Source organism: Hyla sarda, chromosome 2 (genome assembly GCF_029499605.1).
Source record: "Hyla sarda isolate aHylSar1 chromosome 2, aHylSar1.hap1, whole genome shotgun sequence".
In the NCBI taxonomy this organism is placed as follows: Eukaryota; Metazoa; Chordata; class Amphibia; order Anura; family Hylidae; genus Hyla; species Hyla sarda.
Window position 1 is genome coordinate 433,206,304 of NC_079190.1, and position 16,391 is coordinate 433,222,694.

The window sequence follows — 16,391 nt, forward strand, 5'->3', positions numbered from 1 at the left end:
TGAGCTGCGGCATATGGGAGGCCTTAATAAATAATTAGAAACTTATACAGCAAGTGACATATGGGGGTCCACCTGAGTAAGTGACACATGGAGGGGGGGTGCTGAAAAATTGATGTTTTGGGGGGGGGCACAGGCACATTCTTTGCACAAGGGCCCTCGGCTGTCTGTGTCCGCCTCTGGGTAGAGAATAAGGGGTAAAGTGGAACATAGAACAAATGCAGTTATTTTTTTCTTAATTTTTTTTAATGAAGTAAACGAGATAAAGGTAGGCAATGACTTTTCCTCAGTCTGAAGCGCGGTCCTCATCGGCAGGAAGCAGTGAGGAGGAGGAGGATGACGGAGGTTCTGATTCCATCTCTGCTTCTTTTTCGTCCCTCTCTATATATAGGGCCGTGGCCATGAAGAAGGCCCCTCCGATGACTGCCATTATGGTGCAGGTCATGAGGGCATACTCCAGGCTGCGGTATTTCAGAAGAGGGGATTTGGCATATCCTCGTTCGTAGGTGTCAGATATCAGGCCGATGAGGTACGGGCTGCCGGCGTCACCTAGGAGGTGATAGATTGTCATCTGCACGGCCAGGGCTGAAGATCTCCTCCACGGAGTTACTACTTTTAGTATAATGTCAGATATGAGGGTGAAATTTACTGACAGAAGCGTCTCTCCGATGAAGATGAAGATGTTGGTGGCAACGAGGCTGATGTTGCCAAAAGTCAATGCCAACAGAAGAAAAGGGGCGGAGAGCATCATCGCGCATCCACACACAAGCGGGTCCGCCCGTGGGTTGGATTTGCGATATCTTTTACTTATCTCCGTCCCTGCTACAACTCCCAGAATGCCGGAAACGACTGTAACCACACCAAATATTAGGATGTCGTGATAGTCACACGGTTCAGCACGGCAAGGGTCCTTCTCTTGTAGGAGTGTTCGTGCGTGGGTCAGGTATGACGGACCCCATACACCTATGGCTCCCACTATGAAGGATACAGCCGTCGATCCCATGGTGGTTAACATGAAGCTTCGATTTTTAAACAGTTTTTTCAGATCTGTCACCCATTTGGCAAACTTCTGGGATTTGTTGTTCTTCTTCCCGTTTGTAGTCGTTCTTGGAAGCTCCTTTGTGACCAAAATCATCAAAGCCACAGCTATGAGGCCCAGGCCAGGGGTGACCCGAAATGCCCAGTGCCAATCGCCCCTTGCTGCATCAGTCACTTTGGGCCCGATGATGTATCCTAGTCCGCAGCCTATAGGTATGACGGAGTAAAACACGTTCAGCATGCGGGTCCGCTGGTCACTTGTAAAAAGGTCTGCAATGATGGAGGGGGCGATGGTGCAGAAAGTCGCCTCTCCGGCCCCAACCAGTCCACTCGTCAGCAGGAAGAGCAGGAAGTACCCATCAGGGATGAATGACAGGGTAAGTGTCATGCTCAGCCAAACGATGACTCCTGCGCAAACAGTATATTTCTTATTACAGTGGTCGCCCAAATATCCGGCAATTGGTGCGACCAGCACGTAGCTTCCAATGAACAATGTATTCAATAAGCCGGACAGACTAGCATTGGTGTCATATGCTTTCTGTATATAAGGCAGCACCCCCGCCACGCTGGAGCGATTTCCAAAGATGAGCAAATTAACAAAGGCGAGGATCACTACGGTGATGATAGAACGTGCGGTGGACATCACGCTTAGAGATGGCAGGTTCTGCCTCTCAGGGATATCGCCCTTTTCTACATCCATATCACTATGGTCCTCCATTGCTTCTTCCTCCTCCTTCAGCAATGGGTCTTGTGGAGAGGCCATGGTCACAGGTCAGAGCCTGAAAACACTAGAGAGAGAGAGATAAGTGAACACATTAGACAACATGTCATCATTCCTGTCATTATACAATAGATCCTTCATACAGAGCAGAAATGTCCAGCACAGAACCACAAGATAACACTAAGACCATCGCAGCCTCAGAAGAAGACGCTTCTCTATAAGTGTTTTATATGGAGACGTCTTCCCTGAGGTTACCAATGTCTGATAACCCTGAACCTGTCCGGTCCTAGTAATATCTGATAACCCTAAACCTGTCCGGTCCTAGTAATATCTGATAACCCTGAACCTGTCCGGTCCTATTAATATCTGATAACCCTGAACCTGTCCAGTCCTAGTAATATCTGATAACCCTAAACCTGTCCGGTCCTAGTAATATCTGATAACCCTGAACCTGTCCGGTCCTAGGAATATCTGATAACCCTGAACCTGTCCTGTCCTAGTAATGTCTGACAACCCTGAACCTGTCCGGTCCTAGTAATATCTGACAACCCTAAACCTGTCCGGTCCTAGTAATATCTGACAACCCTGAACCTGTCCGGTCCTAGGAATATCTGATAACCCTGAACCTGTCCTGTCCTAGTAATATCTGACAACCCTGAACCTGTCCGGTCCTAGTAATATCTGACAACCCTGATTCTGTCCGGTGCTAGTAATATCTGATAACCCTGAACCTGTCCGGTCCTGGTAATATCTGATAACCCTGAACCTGTCCGGTCCTAGTAATATCTGATAACCCTGAACCTGTCCGGTCCTAGTAATATCTGATAACCCTGAACCTGTCCGGTCCTAGTAATATCTGATACCCTGAACCTGTCCGGTCCTAGTAATATCTGATAACCCTGAACCTGTCCGGTCCTAGTAATATCTGATAACCCTGAACCTCTCCGGTCATACTAATATCTGATAACCCTGAATCTGTCCCAGTAATGGTGGATTATAAGGGCTTGGCTGAATGGTCACTGGGCCATGTGAACTTCATACTGTAGATACAATTGGGCTATCCTGCTATATACATTTACTAATAATGAACCTACCCCACCTCATTGGGATCTATCTGTCCCCTATATGACTTTCTGCCACTAATTGATTTGAAAATTTTCCCTTTCGGAGTACCCGGAGTATTTCTATTGTTAGTGCACACAGAATTATATTATATAATATTATATTTCTGCCCTAATCTTTCTGTTATTCTTTTACTACACCACCAAATCTTTCTCATAGACTTATATCTTTTAGAACTTCATGAATTAGGACTCTTTTTCTTGGGGGCTTTTTTGGGCATAATTGCATTTTAGCAGTTTTGCAAGAAAAAGCTCTGGTCATGATACTATCTGTGCGTTTTATTATGTTTAATGCCTAAGCCAAGTATTGTCACAATGCTATGAGAAATATAACTTTTGTTATTTCTTTTGGAAATTAATTTCTTGGTTTTTTTTGCTAAAAAAAAAAAGCAACAACAATAAAAAAAAACCCTGACAAACAAAAAGCCCTGTGTATGTATGAATAGAAGAGGCTGAGACTTACCTTGTGGTTCTCTCTTCAGACAAGGAACGGTCAAAATCTTGAATTCTCTATCGCAAATAGAAACTCTCTAACAAACACTTTGCACCACAGGTTGTGAATGCAAAACACACTGAAGAGACTGCAGCCGGCGCGCACCTCCTTGTACAGCTTACGGTGACATCATCACAAGCATGTGTGACATCACAGGGTTCTAAACCATCTTCAGGTATGTGTATATCTGTATAGTAAATGTGAGTAGCCATATTAGTCCAGTGATGCAGATTGTAATACCTTTTTTATTGGACTAACAGAATTTTGTAGAGACAAACTTTTGGGATTCCTCCCTGATAATTTATAAAGTCCTTTTGATCATTAGTCCTTGTCTATTGGACTTGATAAAGGGAGGAATCCTGAAAGCTTGTCTCTACAAAATTCTGTTAGTCCAATAAAAAGGTATTACAAGAGACTGCAACATATTTTTTGATTTGTGTGTATATATATATATATATATATATATATATATATATATATACATATATAGTTCCAAGCGTGAGTAGGTGCCTCCAGCTAGGATCCGTGTCCAGGATTCTGCATATGTAGTTCCAAGGAAAATGCTGTGGCACTCAAGGTATGGTGAAAAAATGAAAACTATTTATTCATCCCAAATGTGCAAAGAGCAACGTTTCAATGGTCTCACATCATCATTATCAAGCCACTTGATAATGATAGTGTGAGACCATTGAAACGTTGCTCTTTGCACATTTGGGATGAATAAATAGTTTTCATTTTTTCACCATACCTTGAGTGCCACAGCATTTTCCTTGGAACTACGTATGCAGAATCCTGGACACGGACCCTAGCTGGAGGCACCTACTCACGCTTTAGGAGTGCTGCTTTCTTCTTTGACATATATATATATATATATATATATATATATATATATATATTAATATACACCTAGAAATACATCAAGTACATAAAAACATCTTTTAGAAAAATATTTCTCCAGGCCTGCCGAGTATATCCCCGTACTTCACAGTGTCTTCTTAGTTTATATATTTTAATCTTTGACCTTTTAACCCCACTAGGATCAAGGGCATCCTGGGACTTAAAGGGGTATTCCAGGCCAAAACTTTTTTTTTATATATCAACTGGCTCCAGAAAGTTAAACAGATTTGTAAATTACTTCTATTAAAAAATCTTAATCCTTTCAGTACTTATGACCTTCTGAAGTTAAGGTTGTTTTTTTCTGTCTAAGTAATCTCTGATGACACCTGTCTCGGACAACGCCGAGTTTAGAAGCAAATCCCCATAGCAAACCTCTTCTAAACTGGGTGTTTCCCGAAACAGGTGTCATCAGAGAGCACTTAGACAGAAAATAACAACCTTAACTTCAGAAGCTCATAAATACTGAAAGGGTTAAGATTTTTTAATAGAAGTAATTTACAAATCTGTTTAACTTTCTGGAGCCAGTTGATATATATAAAAAAGTTTTTGCCTGGAATACCCCTTTAAGATTGAACCGATTATTATTGATATATGTCATGAATGCATCAACGGTCAGATGGTCGGACGACCAAATGATGACCACATCGTCTACATACCTCCCATACCATGCGAGGCATGTGGAAAATGGATTGGTGTCAGAAAAAATAAACTGCTCCTCCCACCAAAAAACAAAAAGGTTGGCCCAAGCTGGTAATGACTTTGCTCCCATTGAAGCACCCGTGCGCTGCAAATAAAAATTGTTACCAAACATAAAATAATTGTGTTTTAACACAAAATCTACCACCTCAATAATATAATGTCTCAAATCCACAGAATATTTAGAAAATCTCATCAGTATATCCGAGATAGCTGATAATGCCAGGTTTTGCGGAATACTGGAATAGAGCGATTCAATGTCGCAAGTCAGCCACGACAGAGAATCGCTCCATGTGAATTTAGTTCTTCTGACCAGGAGTTTACTGAAAATTCAGATTGTTCAGATACCATTGTTCAGCTTGCTCTTTCTGAGTGTTGCTGTGTAAGAGGGGGCGTGAAAGAGGAGTTTCAAAAACTGTGATTATCTGTTGTGCGGAGTGAATCTGTGGAGTGGGTGCGACTGCTTATAGCCCACATTCATATTTTGGGTAAGTTTTTCTCTTTTGCACATAGTGGGATAACTGTTAGAGTTTAAACACCCTTTTTTTTTTTCTCTGTTCCACCTCTAGGGGGAGGAGGACTAGATTGGGCACAGGTGTATAAATCTTAGCTTGGGACTCTTATTGAGAGCTTGCTCTTTCTGAGTGTTGCTGTGTAAGAGGGGGCGTGAAAGAGGAGTTTCAAAAACTGGAGTTTGAAAGCAGGAGGTTGAGATCGCTGTGAGTGTTAATTTCTGAACGCACAAGGTCTACAAAAAAATTTTTAAGTGTAATTTTGACTGTCTGTTTTTTCCTATACATTTGTGAAATCCCCATTACTAGATGGCCTCCATGTTGGAAAATGCAGTCCAATGTACATCCTGTTCAATGTATGCAATCCTTGAACAACATTTTGAGGGTGCATATTGTTGTGCGAGATGTGTGCTAGTTGTCCATTTGGAAGCCCAGATCCGCATCTAGAGGGGCGACTGGCAACAATGAGAAGCATTAACAACATGGAGAGGAGTCTCCTGCTCACTGAGCAGGCACTCTCGGGAGTAGAGGTGGGGGAGGACAGTGGGACGGAGTTGCAGGACAGTCAGGCAGTTAGCTGGGTTACAGTTAGAAAGAGGGGTAGGGGAAAAAGTGTCAGGGAGGCTAGTCCTGAACTGGCACACCCCAACAAGTTTGCCCGCTTGGCAGATGAGGGGGGTGCCATCACAGAGCTAGGAGAACTGCAGCAGGATACCACCTCTGACCGCCAGGGGGGTGTCTGCTCCAGTAAGGAGGGAGGGAGGAGTACAGGGCAGGCCAGACAGGTACTAGTGGTGGGGGACTCAATTATTAGGGGGACAGACAGGGCAATCTGTCACAAAGACCGGGATCGCCGAACAGTGTGTTGTCTGCCTGGCGCACGAGTTCGGCACATCGCGGATCGGGTTGACAGGTTGTTGGGCGGGGCTGGAGAGGACCCAGCAGTCATGGTACATATTGGCACCAATGACAAAGTAAGAGGTAGGTGGAGTGTCCTTAAAAATGATTTCAGGGACTTAGGCCGCAAGCTTAAGGCAAGGACCTCCAAGGTAGTCTTTTCTGAAATACTACCAGTACCACGAGCCGCACCAGAGAGGCAGCGGGAGATCAGGGAAGTAAACAAGTGGCTCAGAAGCTGGTGTAGGAAGGAAGGGTTTGGGTTCATGGAGAACTGGGCTGACTTCGCTGTCGGTTACCGGCTCTACCGTAGGGACGGGCTGCACCTCAATGGGGAGGGTGCAGCTTTGCTTGGGGAGAAGATGGCTAGAAGGGTGGAGGAGTGTTTAAACTAGGGACTTGGGGGGAGGGAACCTACAGCAAAGAGGGGGAAGATAGTGTAGATAGAGAGGTGGGAATTATAAATGTACCTGGGGGTGGAGCGGAGGGAGGGGTTAGAATAGTTAATAGGAATAAGCTTCATAGGAAAATAAAACTTACACCCTTGAATCCCATTAACCCCAATAACATAAAGGATGGAAATGTAAAGTGTATGTTCACAAATGCCAGAAGCCTAGCAAATAAAATGGGGGAGCTTGAGGCCTTGATACTGGAGGAACATATTGATATAGTTGGGGTCACTGAGACATGGCTGGACTCCTCGCATGACTGGGCTGTCAATCTGCAGGGGTTTACATTGTTTCGCAAGGATAGAATGAACAGAAAAGGTGGTGGAGTCTGTCTGTATGTAAGAAGTGGTATGAAAGTCAGTGTGAATGATGCCATAGTGTGTGATGATTCTGAGGATGTGGAATCACTGTGGGTAGAATTACAAAAGGAGGGAAATACTGAAAAAATAATATTTGGGGTAATCTACAGACCCCCTAATATTACTGAAGAGATAGAAGTTCGGCTTCATAAACAAATAGAGAGGGCCGCCCGGGCAGGTACAGTGGTAATAATGGGAGATTTTAACTATCCAGATATAGATTGGGGTCCGGGGTTGGCTAAAACTACAAAGGGGCGACAATTCCTAAATTTATTGCAGGATAATTTTATGGGCCAGTTTGTGGAGGACCCAACAAGAAGTGATGCCTTGTTGGATCTGATCATTTCCAACAACGCAGAGCTGGTTGGTAATGTAACTGTGCGGGAAAACCTTGGTAATAGCGACCACAATATAGTTACTTTTGACTTAAAATGTAGAAAACAAAGACAGGCGGGGAAGGCAAAAACATATAACTTTAAAAAGGCAAATTTCCCTGGGCTGAGATCTGCACTACAGGACATAGACTGGGGGGAGGTGTTCTCAAATACTGATACAGAAGGTAAATGGGACATCTTTAAATCAACTCTAAATAACTATACAGCTAAATATATACCAAAGGGGAACAAATATAAACAATTAAAACTAAATCCTACATGGCTGACACATGATGTTAAAAGAGCAATAAACAACAAAAAAATAGCCTTCAAAAAATACAAATCTGATAGGTCAGCTATAACATTTAAACAGTACAAGGAGCTTAATAGAATCTGTAAAAATGTAATAAAAACAGCAAAAATTCAAAATGAGAGACAGGTGGCCAAAGAAAGCAAAACTAATCCTAAATATTTTTTTAGACATATAAATGCAAAAAAACCAAGGACAGAGCATGTAGGACCCCTTAATAATGATAATGGGGAGGTTGTCACAGGCGATCAAGAGAAGGCGGAGCTACTGAATGGGTTCTTTAGTTCTGTATATACTATGGAAGAAGGAGCTGACATTGGCCAGGTCAGTGCTGGTAACACATCATATAATGTACTGAACTGGCTTAATGTAGAGATGGTACAAGGTAAGTTAAGTGATATAAATGTAAGCAAATCCCCAGGACCGGATGGACTACACCCAAGAGTTCTTAGAGAGGTAAGTTCAGTAATATCTGTACCCCTGTTCATGATATTTAGAGATTCTCTGGTGTCTGGTATTGTGCCAAGGGACTGGCGCAAGGCGAATGTGGTGCCAATCTTCAAAAAGGGCTCTAGGTCTTCCCCAGGAAACTATAGACCGGTAAGTTTAACGTGCATTGTGGGTAAATTGTTTGAAGGACTTATAAGGGATTACATACAGGAATACATAGGGGATAATTGTATTATAAGTGATAGCCAGCATGGGTTTACTAAGGATAGAAGTTGTCAAACCAATCTAATTTGCTTTTATGAAGAGGTGAGTAGAAGCCTTGACAGAGGAATGGCTGTGGATATAGTGTTTCTGGATTTTGCTAAAGCGTTTGATACTGTCCCTCATAGACGTCTGACAGGTAAGTTAAGGTCTTTGGGTTTGGAAATTTTAGTTTGTAACTGGATTGAACACTGGCTCATGGATCGTACCGAGAGAGTGGTGGTCAATGATTCGTACTCTGATTGGTCCCCGGTTATTAGTGGTGTACCCCAAGGTTCTGTACTGGGCCCGCTGTTGTTTAATTTATTTATTAATGATATAGAGGATGGTATTAACAGCTCTGTTTCTATCTTTGCAGATGACACCAAGCTTTGTAGCACAGTACAGTCTATAGAGGATGTGCATAAGTTACAAGATGACTTGGATAGACTAAGTGTCTGGGCATCCACTTGGCAAATGAGGTTCAATGTGGATAAATGTAAAGTTATGCATCTGGGTACTAATAACCTGCATGCATCGTATGTCTTAGGGGGGATTAAACTGGCAGAGTCACTGGTAGAGAAGGATCTGGGTGTACTTGTAGATCACAGACTACAGAATAGCATGCAATGTCAGGCTGCTGCTTCCAAAGCCGGCAGGATATTGTCATGTATCAAAAGAGGCATGGACTCGAGGGACAGGGACATAATACTCCCCCTTTATAAAGCATTGGTACGGCCTCACCTGGAATATGCTGTTCAGTTTTGGGCACCTGTCCATAAAAGGGACACTGCGGAGTTGGAAAGGGTGCAGAGACACGCGACTAAACTAATATGGGGAATGGAACATCTTAGCTATGAGGAGCGATTAAAGGAGTTACAATTGTTTAGTCTTGAGAAGAGACGTTTAAGGGGGGATATGATAAACGTATATAAGTATATTAATGGCCCATACAAAAAATATGGAGAAAAACTGTTCCAGGTTAAACCCCCCCAAAGGACGAGGGGGCACTCCCTCCGTCTGGAGAAGAAAAAGTTTAGTCTCAAGGGGCGACACGCCTTCTTTACCATGAGAACTGTGAACTTATGGAACAGTCTACCTCAGGAACTGGTCACAGCAGGAACAATTAACAGCTTTAAAACAGGATTAGATACATTCCTGGAACAAAATAAGATTAATGCTTATGAAGAAATATAAAATCTCATCCCTTCCCCAATATCGCGCCACACCCCTACCCCTTAATTCCCTGGTTGAACTTGATGGACATATGTCTTTTTTCGACCGTACTAACTATGTAACTATATCAAGGACACTAAGCACGTGCTAAAAATCATGGATGAATTCACATGGAGCGATTCTCTGTCGTGGCTTACTTGCGACATTGAATCGCTCTATTCCAGTATTCCGAAAAACCTGGCATTATCAGCTATCTCGGATATACTGATGAGATTTTCTAAATATTCTGTGGATTTGAGACATTACATTATTGAGGTGGTAGATTTTGTGTTAAAACACAATTATTTTATGTTTGGTAACAATTTTTATTTGCAGCGCACGGGTGCTTCAATGGGAGCAAAGTCATCACCAGCTCGGGCTAAGCTTTTTGTTTTTTGGTGGGAGGAGCAGTTTTTCTGACACCAATCCATTTTTCACATGCCTCGCATGGTATGGGAGGTATGTAAACGATGTGTTCATCATTTGGTCATCTGACCTTCTGACCATTGATGCATTCATGACATATATCAATAATAATCGGTCCAATCTTACGTTTACCCACACATGGTGTAAAAGTGAAACCCCCTTTTTGGATGTCATATTACGTGGCAACCCTGATACAAATAAAATTGAGGTTGATCCTTACAGAAAAAAGATATCAGGCAATACCATCCGAATGGCGAATTCATGCCATTCCAAACAAACGGTAAGAGCCATACCAGTAGGTGAACTTATACGAATTAAGCGGAACAGTTCTTCCGCCGAGGTGTACCGCAGGGAAGCTGATGCAGCATGCACACGCCTGGCGGCTCGAGGTTACCCTGGATGGCTCTTGAAAAAAGCTCGGTCGAGAGTGGATCCTATGGATCGAAAATCCCTTTTTACAAGTAAGCAACCAACTGAATCCCAAGATTGTCCTACATTTGTCACCACGTACAGTCCAGAATTGAATGACATCAAACGCATTGTAATTAAACACTTACCTTTGCTATCAACAGATCCCACGGTAGGGGAGATTATAAAGTCAGGTGTGAGATTTGCAGCTAGGCGGGCACCTATTCTATCCAATCTCCTTGTTCCCAGTATGGTGGACACGGCTAGTGTTACCACCCAGTGGATTAGCACCAAGGGCTTCCACAAGTGCGGTAAATCGCGGTGTGTGGTATGTCCCTTTGCCGAAAAATGCCAGAAAATAGAAGGTACGGTGGATGGCAAATGCCATGTCATTCACAACTTTATAAACTGTGATAGCACTTTTGTTGTATATAAAATCATGTGCACACAATGTCACTTAACATATGTGGGTTCCACCAAAAGGTCCCTTAAAAAACGCATGCAAGAGCACATTAGACATGCTGCTGGCCCTTTAAGCTCGAACATTTCTAACATATCTAAACATTTTCTAATATGTCATAATTCAGACACCACTTCCCTCAGGAAAAATGAAAGGCAGATGATCCAGCACTATTTCCAAGCAGCTTTATTAGGAACACAGCACACAGGTAAAATCAGCCTGAACTCAGACGCGTTTCGAGCGCATGCGCAGACGCTCGAAACGCGTCTGAGTTCAGGCTGATTTTACCTGTGTGCTGTGTTCCTAATAAAGCTGCTTGGAAATAGTGCTGGATCATCTGCCTTTCATTTTTCGTTGCTGGTGTTGGCTGGACACCGATCCGGGCACATTTAAGGGGATCGGAGAGCTGGTATTTCCATGTGGACTCTACCACTTCCCTCAGGCTCTCAGGCATTGAGAAGGTGAAGCTAAATAAAAGGGGAGGTGACCATATTCGATCCCTCCACAATAGGGAAATCATGTGGATTTATCTTTTGAATTGCATTCAACCCCATGGTCTAAATAGCAAAACAGATTTAATATTACATTACTGATATGTCTCCGAATAATTTATCTGTGTTTGGTCCCATGTTTTTGTTTTGGTTTTAATCAAGCGCACATGTGATGTGGACCTGTCCATCCCCTTCCTGTGGGAATGGGGAAAATGCCCTGGAGTATATAAGGGTGCCTCATTTGAGGATCTACAGGCTTTGAGTAAGGATCGATAGATCAGAAACGCGTCAGCCATGCTTGGGACCCCCCTCTGTTTGTGCAATATTTCATATTTTTGATATGTTCACGGTTTGTCTGCCACCGTGAAGGCTTTTAAGGAAGAACCCTGAATAAAGACGGACGTTTTACTTCTACTTGCTGGGTTTTTTAGTATTTTATTTTAGTTTTATCCACTGTGCCAGGGATGAAAATTATTCCAAAAGAAACTAACTCAACTGTCTATGCTCCCCCGTTGCTCCAATATTAGTGTCCAGTTCTCTGTTCGCCGCCTTCTGCTTTTCCTGCAGGTCAGTGAATCACGGTGCGCTCAGTGTCATCATTGTTTCAGCACCAGTTTTACAAATCAGTGTGCCTCCAGTGTTACACCAGTGTTTACAAATAAGTGTGCCTCCAGCTGTTGCAAAACTATAACTTCCAGCATGCCTTGACAGCTAGAGACTGTCCGGGAATGCTGGGAGTTGTAGTTTTGGACCACCTGGAGAGACACTGTTTTGAAAACACTGCCTTAGTCAGTATTTTCCAACCTGGGGACTTCCAGCTGTTGCAAAACTACAACTCCCAGCATTCCCCTTACAGTCTTTAGCTGTCCAGGCATGCTGGGAGTTATAGTTCTGCAACAGCTGGAGACACTCAGTTTTGGTAGGTAGGTCCTTAGTCCATTGTTTTACAACCTGGGTGCCTCCAGCTGTTGAAAAACTCTAACTCCCAGCTTAAGACTGTCCGGGCATGCTGGGAGTTGTAGTTTTGCAACAGCTGGAGGCCCCCAGGTTGGGAAACACTAACTACGGCAGTGTTTTCGAAACATTGTCTCTCCAACTGTTGCAAAACTACAACTCCCAGCATGCTCGGACAGTCTTAAGCTGGAAGTTAGAGTTTTGCAGCAGAAGGTGGCATTTTGGTGGGTAGTTGGGCCCTTAGTCCAGTGTTTCCCAACCTGAGTGCCTCCAGCTGTTGCAAAACTACAACTCCCAGCATGTCCAAACAGCCAAAGCCTGTTTGGAAAACACTGGACTAAGGGCCTACCTACCAAATGTAACGTGGCCACCCACCTACCAACCAAACATATACCTGCCTACCTACCAACCAAACATATTACCTACCTAGCAAATGCTTTTCCTGCCTACCTAACAAACGTATACCGTATATACTCGAGTATAAACACCCCCCATCGGCTTATACTCGAGTGAACTCTCCGCCCTCAGTGGTCTTCAACCTGCGGACCTCCAGAGGTTTCAAAACTACAACTCCCAGCAAGCCCGGGGCACCCTGCTTGGATAACACTGGTCTAGCAGATAGTGAAATTCCTATATTTTGCTATCAAAGATCATAGCAAAAGACTAAAAACAGCATTGAAATCGGGGCACTAATGGCTACAAAATCATAATAAAAGTTAATATTAGATCTCAATGTCTTGTAGAACAATGACTTAAAAATGAAACAGCGCAAAGTCTTCGCAACAGTAGACGACAGGAAAATTAAACCCTAAACTCCACCCACACCTCTGTCCCTACTTACTTGGACTCTCGGGCCCTAAGTTGTGGGGGCCTCAAACTGTACGGCGGTCTCCTCCTGGTGGAGTGCACAGGGACCTAGCCTAATAGGAGAGAGAAAAGTCAAGCTAGCTGGGTCAGAACCAGACAGACACTTCGGAAACGTGTTATTTATTTATTTATGTTTTTTTTTAGTGTGCATGGTTTAGGAGGTGGATCTGGGCCACTTAAAGGGGTACTCCGGCCCTAGACATCTTATCCCCTATCCAAAGGACAAGTGGGTGCAGCAAGTGGAGATCGCGGGGGTCCTTTGGATAGGGGATAAGATGTCTAGGCCGGAGTACCCCTTTAAAACCCAATAGATTTACCATAATCAACGCCAGAAACTGCCGTGAATTGTAGCCGAAATAAGATACCGTATATACTCGAGTATAAGCCGAGTTTTTCAGCACGATTTTTCGTGCTGAAAACACCCCCTCGGCTTATACTCGAGTGAACTCCCCCCACCCGCAGTGGTCTTCAACCTGCGGACTTCCAGAGGTTTCAAAACTACAACTCCCAGCAAGCCAGGGCAGCCATCGGCTGTCCGGGCTTGCTGGGAGTTGTAGTTTTGAAACCTCCGGAGGTCCGCAGGTTGAAGACCACTGCGGCCTTCAACATCATCCAGCCCCCTCTCACCCCCTTTAGTTCTGAGTACTCACCTCCGCTCGGCGCTGGTCCGGTCCTGCAGGGCTGTCCGGTAAGGAGGTGGTCCGGTGAGGAGGTGGTCCGGGCTGCTATCTTCACCGGGGAGGCCTCTTCTAAGCGCTTCCGGCCCGGCCTCAGAATAGTTACGTTGCCTTGACAATGACGCAGATGCGTCGTTGTCTAGGCAACGGCTCTATTCCGGGCCGGAAGCGCGGAGAAGAGGCGCCCCCGGTGAAGATAGCAGCCCGGACCACCTCCTCACCGGACAGCCCTGCAGGACCGGACCAGCGCCGAGCGGAGGTGAGTACTCAGAACTAAAGGGGGTGAGAGGGGGCTGGATGATGTTGAAGGCCGCAGTGGTCTTCAACCTGCGGACCTCCGGAGGTTTCAAAACTACAACTCCCAGCAAGCCCGGACAGCCGATGGCTGCCCGGGCTTGCTGGGAGTTGTAGTTTTGAAACCTCTGGAGGTCCGCATGTTGAAGGCCGCAGTGGTCTTCAACCTGCGGACCTCCGGAGGTTTCAAAACTACAACTCCCAGCAAGCCCGGACAGCCGATGGCTGCCCGGGCTTGCTGGGAGTTGTAGTTTTGAAACCTCTGGAGGTCCGCAGGTTGAAGACCACTGAGGGCGAATGATGAGAAGAGGATGATGAAGGGGGGTGGGGATGATGAAGGGGGGGGGGTGTGGGATGATTACAAGGGGATGATAAAGGGGGGATGTGTGGGATGATAAGGGGATGTGTGGGATGATAAGGGGATGTGTGGGATGATAAGGGGATGATGAAGGGGGGATGTGTGGGATGATAAGGGGATGTGTGGGATGATAAGGGGATGTGTGGGATGATGACAAGGGGATGATGAAGGGGGGATGTGTGGGATAAGGGGATGTGTGGGATGATGACAAGGGGATGATGAAGGGGGGATGTGTGGGATGATAAGGGGATGTGTGGGATGATGACAAGGGGATGATGAAGGGGGGATGTGTGGGATAAGGGGATGTGTGGGATGATGACAAGGGGATGATGAAGGGGGGATGTGTGGGATGATAAGGGGATGATGAAGGGGGGATGTGTGGGATGATGACAAGGGGATGATGAGGATGTTAATGACGGGTCTGGATGATGACAGGGGGGGATGAGGTATTTCCCACCCTAGGCTTATACTCGAGTCAATAACTTTTCCTGGGATTTTGGGTTGAAATTAGGGGTCTCGGCTTATACTCGGGTCGGCTTATACTCGAGTATATACGGTACTGTAAATTTGTATTTGTAGCACATAGAAAGCCACGGATGCAACAGATTGTGAAGAGACGGAGGTTCCTTAATCCATTGTAATTTTCCTTAAGACTACTGTAGTATATAAAATGACAATTTGGTCATAAGAATAGTAATTTGATTTCTGATTATTCGGTGCTTAGAGTGTCTTAAGGATGGTAAGGAAATCATATCATTTCCATAATTTTGTAGATTCAGTGATCTCTTTATACTTTCCCTTGACTGTTCTGTGACCTGTAAGAGCCCATTCATACTATGTATTGTTTGAACGGAAATACAGAGTAGCGACCTTTCATTGTTTTTAAAGGGATTCTGCTGCACCGTTCACACTATGGAACATCCACCACAGTTATCCTGGACTCTGCCAAAAAAAACTATGTTTATTCCTTTGGCAGAATGCGCTTGGAAATGCATTGCTGCCTATGGAGACGCCACATTTTCTGGTGGTCCTAGGCCAGCTTGTTCTGCCGGTGGCTGCTACAGATGGAATCTATGTGCGGAATATCTCGGTGCAGGGATTCTGTAGTGTGAATGAGCCCTAAAAAACCATAAAAGGCTACAGAACTTTTCTGTTGCCATCTAATATTCCTATAAATCAATTATGCTTTACTAAAACATATGACCTCTTTAAAGCGTATGTCACGATGCCGGCTGGCAGGAGGTGGATCCTCTGTGCCAGAGAGGGATTGGCGTGGACCGTGCTAGTGGACCGGTTCTAAGTCACTACTGGTGTTCACCAGAGCCCGCCGCAAAGCGGGATGGTCTTGCTGCGGCGGTAGTGACCAGGTCGTATCCACTAGCAACGGCTCAACCTCTCTGACTGCTGAAGATAGGCGCGGTACAAGGGAGTAGACAGAAGCAAGGTCGGACGTAGCAGAAGGTCGGGGCAGGCAGCAAGAATCGTAGTCAATAAGGCAATAGCAGGAGGTCAAGTACACAGTAACGCTTTCACTAGGCTCTAAGGCAACAAGATCCGGCAGGGGAGTGCAGGGGCAGTGATCAGATATAGTCTGGGAGCAGGTGGAAGCCAATTAAGCTAATTGGGCCAGGCACCAATCATTGGTGCACTGGCCCTTTAAGTCTCAGGGAGCTGGCGCGCGCGCGCC

At 44.8% G+C, this 16,391-nt stretch overlaps 1 protein-coding gene across 1 annotated transcript; it reads right to left on the reverse strand.

Annotated features, from left to right (window-relative positions):
* Positions 1-238: 238 nt before the first annotated feature.
* LOC130358033 (protein spinster homolog 1-like) lies at positions 239-3,453 on the reverse strand. The gene is made up of 2 exons (XM_056560835.1): positions 3,341-3,453; positions 239-1,823 (listed from the first exon to the last, which is right to left on the reverse strand). Exon 2 carries the CDS (start codon positions 1,796-1,798, stop codon positions 284-286), a length of 1,515 nt encoding a protein of 504 aa, XP_056416810.1. The 5' UTR covers positions 1,799-1,823; positions 3,341-3,453; the 3' UTR covers positions 239-283.
* Positions 3,454-16,391: the final 12,938 nt, after the last annotated feature.